This window comes from Hoplias malabaricus, chromosome 1 (assembly GCF_029633855.1).
Source record: "Hoplias malabaricus isolate fHopMal1 chromosome 1, fHopMal1.hap1, whole genome shotgun sequence".
NCBI classification, from domain to species: domain Eukaryota; kingdom Metazoa; phylum Chordata; class Actinopteri; order Characiformes; family Erythrinidae; genus Hoplias; species Hoplias malabaricus.
In genome coordinates, this window is record NC_089800.1 from 86,267,869 (window position 1) to 86,277,682 (window position 9,814).

Here is a 9,814-nt window from a genome sequence, read left to right on the forward strand (position 1 = left end):
ATTTCCTCCAGGCCAGGTCTCAGATGCTTCCTTGGTCAATGTGACAGCATCATGAACAATATAGCGATGTTTTGGCCAAATTTTAAACAGTTTTCCTCTTTATCTCAAATGCTGTTGACCTGCTAATGCGTGATTTGTGTCTGTACTTTACTTCTTTTATTTTCTGCTGGAGCTACAAATAGCTGGACTCATTGGACGTTGAGCGGTTGCTAACTACATGCCTGAAACAGACCGCCTTTAAGAGCTGCTAGGTCTGCATTTTTGTTGCTCACAAATGATGGCATAGTAGCAACTTCCTTGTTTTTCTGTTTTGGGCTTGTTTTTAAACTTATTTATGATTGGTCCCTGATCCTGTCTCACTCTAATCAACCTGTTTGGTTTAATTGTCAGCCAGCCATGTTGTTTTAACCCTTTGGAGTCATTTGGAGACATTTTCTAAATTTTCTGAAATTCATCTTTAAAGTACTTGTATTATAATATATTGCCCACATGTTTTATATCAAAATGTTCAGAACCATCTCAGCGCTCTCATTAAGAGAGGCCCATGTGACCTTCAGCATTTTATGAAAAGATAATCTGTCTATAACCTTGATAAACTTAAATCCGATTTTAGAAAATCTTTATATTTCTTGTGAAAACATCCCTTTCCTCGTGTGGATGAATTGTTTTGGTGATTGAAATAGTTTTATCAGAGTCTTAAAAACAAGTGAATCCACCAGTTAGACACTGCGCGAGGCAGAGGAGGTGTGTCTCAAGCTTATACATAGGCTTGTAACTCAGTATAGGGATGTACAGTATCGCGTACTGTCGCGATAACATACGATCGAAAGAACGGTTTCCGCACATTCACAGAGTGTTTGAACTGTATTTCTGCGCTGTGCTATCACTAAGATATTAATAGAAAAATCGTGAATGGTCGTTGACGCGCCGGAGCGTTCTTCAACACCAGAGGGTTAATGTCTGTTAATTGCCCCCTGCCCCCTCCACCCCGACTCCTGTAAAGTTACCATTTGGTGATTCACGTTTTTCTTTGGACAGTGACGATGTTTTGAGAAGGACCCAAACTACACAGTTCTGTTTAGATCCCTGCAACCACCGCACACCGTCTTACACACTAAGACTCTCAGGAGTGCCCCCTTGTGGAGGTGTGGCATAATCTCAAATTTGCTTGTGTATGTGGTTTCTGAGGTGGTGAGAAATAATTCGCAACATTCAGGCTTAAATATTGCTGCTACAGTTGTTTGCTCTGTGATTGACGTTGCTGTTAGATCTGTTGGGTTCCAGTTGCTTGACAAGTGACTTGCTTCATTATTAGCTGTGATGTATCTCATAGAACAGGCCTGTAACTCACTCGCATTTAAAAACATACTCCAGAATTCAGTTTTTATCAGTGACATATAGTGATTATTTTTTAATTTTGTTCAAAGATTTTGTACAAATTCTATTTCCAACGAAAAAATCTGAGTGAAAAGGAAAGTCTTGTACCATTCGCTTGAACTCCGAAATGTTCACTCATGCTGTGCGAACTTCGCCAGTGTGAGTGAGAGGCTCTGATGAGTCGATAAAGTCCACCTGAGAGTCTCTGAACATCAGCTTCAAGGGAAGAGATCAGACTCTGAGAAGAATCAAAATAAGGTTTTGACCTTTTTTTAGATGGTGACCTGAAAATACACGGAGAAGTCTTTGGTTTCAAATATTTCAAAACTGTGAAACTTTCTGTTGTTTATTTCAAGGTTTAAATAAAAAATACAACATTTCTGGGCATGGCGTCAGACGTCTGGACCACTGATGCCAAACATGTCTCAGCTGATGAACCAGACCTGGGGTGAATTGTGTAAATCCGTGGTCTGTTTTGTTAGGTTTGAGATTTGACTGCAGTGTTTCCTTATTCTGCTTCATCTCAGACCTTTTAGCTGCACACACTGCTCAAGCCCCGCATCTGATTTATTACCATGTAATAACAGAAGTGATGCTGGAAAGGTTTATTGTGCTCATGTTGTATCATTTGCAGACTAAGCACACCACTGTCACTCAGCTCCTGGAAACAGGTGATAAACAACTCACCATCAGAATGAAACAAACTCTAAAATTAGCATCACGCCATCCTCATAGGAAACATCCTCAAAACTACAGCAAGCAGGAGAAAGCAGCAGGGCATGAGCTGAAGAAGACCCTGATATCAAAGGTTTTTGTGTGTTTATGACTTGGACATTATAGTTACTAATGCATTGATTTTTGCTTTTGACCGAAATCTTTCATTTTTTGAGAAAGTCCATAGGTATCGGTCTAACATCTGCTTTCAGGAGTCAAAGATCTGAGATTCCTCACAGGACACACCTGCATTAAGTTCACAATCAATATTTGCCACACTAGCAATTCACAATTATTAACTATTATTATCAACTATTGGCTTGGAGTTCACATTCTCTCATATTTGTTAATATTGAAAGTGCACTTTAATCTCTCCCTTACCATAGATCATTCATTCATTCATTATCTGTAACCCTTATCTGATTCAGGGTCGCGGTGGGTCCAGAGCCTACCTGGAATCATTGGGCGCAAGGCGGGAATACACCCTGGAGGGGGCGCCAGTCCTTCACAGGGCAACACACACACATTTACTCACACACTCACACCTACGGACACTTTTTGAGTCGCCAATCCACCTACCAACGTGTGTTTTTGGACTGTGGGAGGAAACCGGAGCATCTGGAGGAAACCCACGCAGACACGGGGAGAACACACCAACTCCTCACAGACAGTCACCCGGAGGAAACCCACGCAGACACAGGGAGAACACACCACACTCCTCAAGACAGTCACCCGGAACGGGAATCAAACCCACAACCTCCAGGTCCCTGGAGCTGTGTGACTGCGACACTACCTGCTGCGCCACCGTGCCGCCCCTGAAATAGCATTCAATAAAACCCATTTCATTACTGTAGGCGTTAAGTGAACAACATGGCACCCCCTAGTGGAGCAGTTGCTAAATGTGAGTGAGTGAGTGAGTGAGTTACGAGCCAGTTCCATGAGGTGATGAAAACATTCTGTAACACAATAGTTTCTGTAACTGAAATGTTTCGTTTCCTACATTATTCGTGTTTAAATATAAACAAGTCCTACACATTTTATTAATACATTTACCACGTAAGATTAGCCTTTGATCCACCGTTAACTGACGGTTAACAAAACTAAAGCAGATCCAACCTGATTGTGAAAATGAAAGGTGCATATGATTAAAAGACACTGTTAGATGGTCATCAAAGGAATAATTCAACCACGTTCCATCTCTTTACACAAAACAGAGCACTGAGCGAAATATCTACTGCAACTAGCAACACGTTATGGATTCATCTTTGTAAGCATACACTGTGAAGTCATTCCGTTGCAGGGGTTTGCAGTCTGGCATTCGGAATCTTCCACTATCTTATATTCATGGAAATGACGCGCGTCTCTGTTTGAGTCAGGCTCCTGAGAGCAGGTTAAAGCCTGAAGTTTCAGAACAGTCGAGTCAAGCCTTAAAGCGGAAGGGCATGTGATACGGTGATTGCAGGTATGCTCCCCTCTCCAGGTACTGCTGAGCAATACGTTCCAATAAAGCGAGTTTCTTCAGTGCGACAACTGGAGGACTCATCATTCTGACACGGCTTTATTATCCCGCCAACACTGGGGGCTCAAGAAGTACCTACTTGTGTTTGCCGTGTCTTGTTTCTATAATTCCTCTGCTTTTTTGCTTGAGCTCATTAAATATTTACCGGCTTTCCGTCTTAATCTGGTCCAAGATCAGAGTTACCAAGGGGATTTGTGCCAGCTTCAAAGATTGTCTTGTGTTTTTTTTTTTTGTTCTTGCGAGAGTCAGTCAATGGCAGAGAGGGGCTCAAATCCAGGCCATTTTTCATAATTCTGAAGAGCGGCGGAGTGATCGATATCGCGCTGTGCTCGGACTCGACAGCTGGACAATATCTCGTGTTGTTGCGGAGGTAGAGTGCGCTGTTAGACGCGTAGAGGGCCAAGGCGTGGGTAGACGGATCTATACGGGTGGCCAGTGGGCCGCATTGTTCCTGAGCACAGGCCCGAAGAGAAACATATCAATATTAGCACAGGCCTTGTCTGCTACAGGTTAGTACACCGCTACAATGACTAATTACCAACTCTGACAGTTATCGATGACCCGAGCCACAGCCTCGGACCATCTCTTTTTGAGTTATATCTCTTCAGAGAACGGCGCAATGGTCAAAGACGCTGGGCTTAACGATCCACATCGAGGCGTTTAAGGGATAAATGTTGGTTTTGATGTTGCGGGGCCTTCTCACAATGGGGGGAGTGGGCTAAATTTTTCACTCTGCTACATCTCTCCTACCGGCGTGTTTTACAGCGCGTGTATTCAATTTGCCGCAGCGTAGCCCTTCTGTTTCTTTTACCCAAGGGTGAGGCGCAGACCCATTGTGACACAGATTTCATGCCTTACCCTGCCATGCCCCTCCAGCACTTTGAAATGAATATCCTAGACGCCCACACGCATCCATCTGCCGCAACGGTGTCTCTCTAAATGCACTCGGCCTGCTTTCGGCTCCCCGCTTGCTGTCAGGCGTCAGCGAACTCCGGTGACACCAGCTACTTTCTTGACAATCTAAACTTTAATTGATTATTCGCAGAGGTCTGTGTGAAACCGGTGGCTCCTGACAAAAACAAAAAAAATAAACAAATAAATAAATAAAATGAAAAAAATGCTGCAGCAAAACCCATTAACCCTCAGTGCAGGGACTAGGCGTCTGGCACGAAAATCTGCAATCAAATTGGACTCCCAGCATTAATTGATTGAAATGAATGGAGGCGCACTCGCGCACACTCGCGCTCCCCCAGCTCGCTTTGTTTGTGATTGCACACTGAGCGTCGGCGACGGAGCTAATATCGCCGTCCGACACTCGTGGCCTTTCCTCCGGTCTCTGGGGCCGACTGGAGCGTGCGGCAGAAGCGGGGCGGATTCTGTAGCTCATTTGGAGATGACCACACAGCTGGAGGACCCAGATGTGCAGATTTAATAGCTAATTACTGTCTCGCACAGACCCTGAGAGACGCTGCCGAAAGGTCACTATGAGAAGCGCTGGGCGGGTGTGTGTTTGTGTGTGTGGTGGTGGTGGTGGTGGTGGCGGGAGGGGGGTTATTGTGTTATTTATTGTGTGCGAGTTATTAGCTGTGAAATTGCGCTACTCATACTTTGTGAGGCCCAACTAATAATGCAATCTGTCAAACTGTAACCTGGTTCCGTCTGCGACGAGACGGCAAGCGCCCTTTTTGACGGCTGGGTTAGGTTTAGTGGCACTTCTCAGTCCGCCGAATTAAACCCACAAGGCCATAAACATTTCAGCCCACAATAAAGCACTCGTTTCCTGTCAAACCATCCAATATGTACAAGGTGTTCGTTCTGCAGGAGGTCGGATCAGGAAGGAGAACAGGAGGAAAGCTAAAAATAAACTTGTATCAAAATTTAAATGAACAGAGAAACAGGACTCCCAACATTCACGAAAAAACCTGGGGTCCCACCAACATTTCTTCATCAGAAAAACAGCAGAGAGAGAGAACAGCCAAGCTCCACATCTGAACACATCCATAGCTGTCCATCCTTCCACTGTGAAAACCCTAAAAGCTCCACCCTGTGGGTCTGAAATGATGCATAGCTCTTGAGAAAAAGAAACAATACACCAAAGAACATCTGCAAATCATACAAAGCAGCTGCCGGTGCTGATTCCCCAGCCCCCAGCTCTTGACATCACTGAATGTGTTTGAGATTGCACTGACGGTGAGAAACGACGAGGTGTGGGACACCATCCCTGCCAAAATCATCTCGTAATTAATTAACAGAAGCTGTAATTCCAGTGTATACGGTGAACGCTGAAACATCGTGATATGTTACAGGTTTCTGATGTCTCCCCAATGCTCCAGAATGAATATATTAACAAGAATTTGACTGGGAATTAAAGAATGGGGGGAGTGTTCTCTGGTTATTACTGAGTAATTTATGGACTAAGGAACACAACTCAAGTGGTATTTGTCACATTAAGCATTCATTCATAGTCTGTGAGCGCCTATCCAGGGTCGCGGTGGGTCCGGAGCCCACCCGGAATCACTGGGCGCAAGGCGGGAACACGCCCTGGAGGGGGCGCCCTCACATTAAGCAGAGGTTCCTAAATAGTTTCTAACAAAGCTGTTTTATTATTTAAAGTGAAGTTGTCAGGTGACTTTTAACAACGCAATCCCTGTCTTCCACAGGAGAAGGCCCAGCTGATGCGCGATCATAAAACCGATCAATAGACATTAATTTGACAGTCATATATATTGGAGTGTGATGTCTCACTGACGTTGGCTACAAAAGAAAATCTCTATTTCACGTCCTTTCCATCGACCTGATCTTCATTTACCAGTGAAAGGATTTTTATTTATTTATTTATTTTAATAAGAGTGTCTCAGGGCACAGAGCACGACTGCAGGGGGAAAGAGAAAAGATTAATATTCCCAGTGTTCGCCACTCTGCACAAAATAAAAGCATTTGCTTAGAGGCAAGTGAATCGACTGGTAAAACCCTTACTCCAGTCATCAGCGAGGCAACGTTTATTGATATTGGAAATAAATCATGGAAAAAAATGCAGATAAACAATATCGGCTCACGTTTTTTTTTTGGATCTTTTTTTTTTTACAAACTTTATCAATGCAGCAGCTGAAACAAGAGCATTCAAATTAGAATATGGAATAACCAGAAAATGATGGTGATGTAGTGGGTCTGTGCATCTTCCTGAACCAGTGCATTACAGCCTAATGTTTCCCGACAATATTACCTCTGCCCAATTTTGTAACGTAAGTACACAAATGTACACAAGAGGGTAGACGGGCTCAGAGATAATGGACAGTAATCATCAGTCTTACTCCACAAGAGCTGTGCCTGCTGTCAGGTGGCTGAAAGGCGTCAAACAAAAAGCATTAAAAAAAACTAGAATTAAGACCTGTGCCAATTCATACTTGTGTTTGTTGCCGTTGCAGTTCCCAGAGCCGAATACACACTTTCATCAGAGTGAGATCCATTTGCACACCTAGTTATTTCAGGTTTGTTTCCTGCACTTCTATTTCCATCCAAAGCCAGGTAAGTAAGCATCTGCGGTCTGCGCAGGCCAATGCTTATGCTGTAAGTCGGATTAATGCATAAGTGCCGAGGTGCCAATTAACGTCAGGGAATGAAAAAAGATGCCATCTAGTGGCGTAACTAAGGAACAATGAAGTCAGGCGTAAATAATGTGAGTCACTTCTCTCGCTTTCTCACTCTCTCTCTCTTGCGCTCGCTCTCGCTCACTCAAACACACACAAGCTTTCCTGCTCTCCGTCATTTTCCTTTTCTTCAAACTCTACATAAATATCCAAGAATTTCTGGGCACTTTCTGTGATTATTTTTTTTTGTTTGTTTGTTTCTTTGTGCACAACAATGTAAACAAGTTTCTGCGTACGCACTCCAGTTCAATGAGATCGTGACACTGTTCTACAAGCTGTTTTTCATAAGGCTCTCTCTGCAGTAGTAATACAAGAGGAGAAACTAGTAAATCATAAATCAATTTTTGCGCTTTACTGGGGGATATAAAAGAAGGCGATATCACTGGTAAGAGTATAAATTACATCATTTACAGTTCCTCTTTGAAATATATACTATACAGTGTATTTAACTTGAATTCGAATACAAAGGATGATACCTTGTCTGTGTTTGTTTGTTCGTTCTCAAAAGCAAAACCAAAAAAACACAAATAATCAAAATAGAACCATCATGTATGGCAAGGGTTGGACTCTGGAACGCTGTTCTTGTAATAAGCTGTGCTGTTGTTGGCCATGTGGCAGTCTCTGTAGCCAATGCCTCCATTGGGAGTGTAAATGGGCTGAATGCGGAAGTCTCCTTTGAGGAGTTGTTCGTTGTTCAAAGAAACTATCTGAAAGCTAGTCTCGGTCATCTCGAGGATGGAGTTGTCCTTTTTGGTCCCCGCCTCGCAGTAGTCGTATTTCTCCTGCCGCGGTTGTATTTCCATTTGGACGAGTCTGACCTTTCCTTCTTGTGCATGTGCCAGCAGAATATACTCAGCAGCACCACCAGGACGATGAGAACCGCCCCGCCGATCAGACCGGCCAGCAGGATGGAGGAACTGAGGTCCTGCTGACTGGCCTGCTCGGGCCCGGCCGCGTTCTCGTTCGAGTCAAAGGAGGCGGACTTGGTCATCACCTCCGAGCAAATGCTATCATCTCCCGGGTGGTAATTATTGAAAGCATCCAGTGGGTCCACGCAAATCCGGTAGACTGACTTGGCCTCCAGGTGGCTCAGCCCGATTCCCTGTTGCGCTCCGTCGACCACGGTCTCCTGCAGAGGGTCGTTGACCAAACTGTGACCCAGCTTGACCCAGGTAACTTTATAGGCCGTGACAGTGAAGGTGGATATCCAGTTTACTTGAACGCAAGAGCTGTTCAAAACGATGAAGGACACTTGCAGTGATTCCTGCCCCATGTTCTCCGGGATGTCCGTCCTTCGCTCCCCTTCCACGTGCGTCGTCGGCAGCAGGGCAGGGGTGAAGCTAGGGGTGGGTATGCGGGGCGAGAAGAAGGCTGTTTCAGTGGCGGATGACTCAGCGGTGGGGGGAAAAAGCCAGCGTGGGCTGTCGTGTGAATTGTGGCACTGTGGCTGTGCTGCTGGGACACTGGATGAGCTCCAGGTTCAGCTCTCTGATTACCATACCCCGCACACTCTCAGGCCGCTGGCACATGAAGCCGCGGACGTTGAGGGTGGCCGGCAGGGACTTGAGCCACAATATGACCCATTTAATGTTGCAGTCACAGTGCCAGAGGTTGTTCCGAACAGTGAGCTGTCTGAGGCTGTGAAGGCCATCAAAGACCCCCTGTGTGAGGGACTGCAGCTGGTTGTTGGAAATGTCCAGCCTCTCCAGGCTGTGGAGGCCGTGGAAGGCCGTCAATGGGATCTCATTCATCAGGTTATCCTGCAAGTTGAGTTTGATCAAACACTTGGTGGGCAAGTTAGGTGGCGGAAGCATCAAGGAGTTGCGCGCCATCGACAGCGTTTTGAGGTTGGTCAAACTCTGGAAGGCTCCGGACGCCAGGCCCTCATCTGTGAGAAGATTGCCATCCAGCAGGAGGCGTTCCAGCCCCGTCACGTTCTCAAAAGCGTCATCCGCGATCAGGGCTATCCTGTTCTCGTCCAGGCGCAGCTCCTTGAGCTCCTCGGGGAGGCCTATAGGGACGCTGCTCAGATGGTTTTTGGTGAGGAAAAGGATCTTGAGGCTGATGGCCTCTCTGAAAGCCCCTTCCTCCACACCCACGGTGGAGATGGAGTTATCGTCCAGATAGAGCTCCTCCAGCCGCAGAAGCTGGCCCAGGGCGGCGCGGGACACCGTCTGGATGTTGTTCTCTTGCAGATGGAGCACCCGGGTGTTTTTGGGAAGGTTGATGGGGAACTCGTCAAGCTGGTTGCCATAGAGATACACCGTCTCCACCGAGGCAACGTTGTGCAGCTCCCCAGCGGAAATCCAGCATTGTTGATTTGGTTGTTGTGGAGGTAAAGGGTCTTATAGCCCTCACCTATCCCCAGAGGCACTGACGTTAGACTCCTCTCGTTGCAATACACAAAGGTCCTGTCGCAACGGCATTCCTCCGGCACGTGGTGGCCCACGAGAACTGCATGTGAAGGCCTAGAAGTATGGGTATCCACGGCCTGATAAAAGCCGCCACATCTTTATTCCATATCCGCACCTGTAACTCCATTGTTGCGAGGGGAAAA

At 45.8% G+C, this 9,814-nt stretch overlaps 1 protein-coding gene across 1 annotated transcript; it reads right to left on the reverse strand.

Annotated features, from left to right (window-relative positions):
- Nucleotides 1–6,647: 6,647 nt before the first annotated feature.
- Nucleotides 6,648–9,808, reverse strand: si:dkey-87k14.1 (leucine-rich repeat transmembrane protein FLRT2). Its single transcript, XM_066685599.1, is given in 5 exon segments — nucleotides 6,648–8,032; nucleotides 8,035–8,659; nucleotides 8,661–9,551; nucleotides 9,554–9,690; nucleotides 9,693–9,808. Coding segments are annotated over 5 exon segments (1,989 nt in total). The 5' UTR covers nucleotides 9,799–9,808; the 3' UTR covers nucleotides 6,648–7,802.
- Nucleotides 9,809–9,814: the final 6 nt, after the last annotated feature.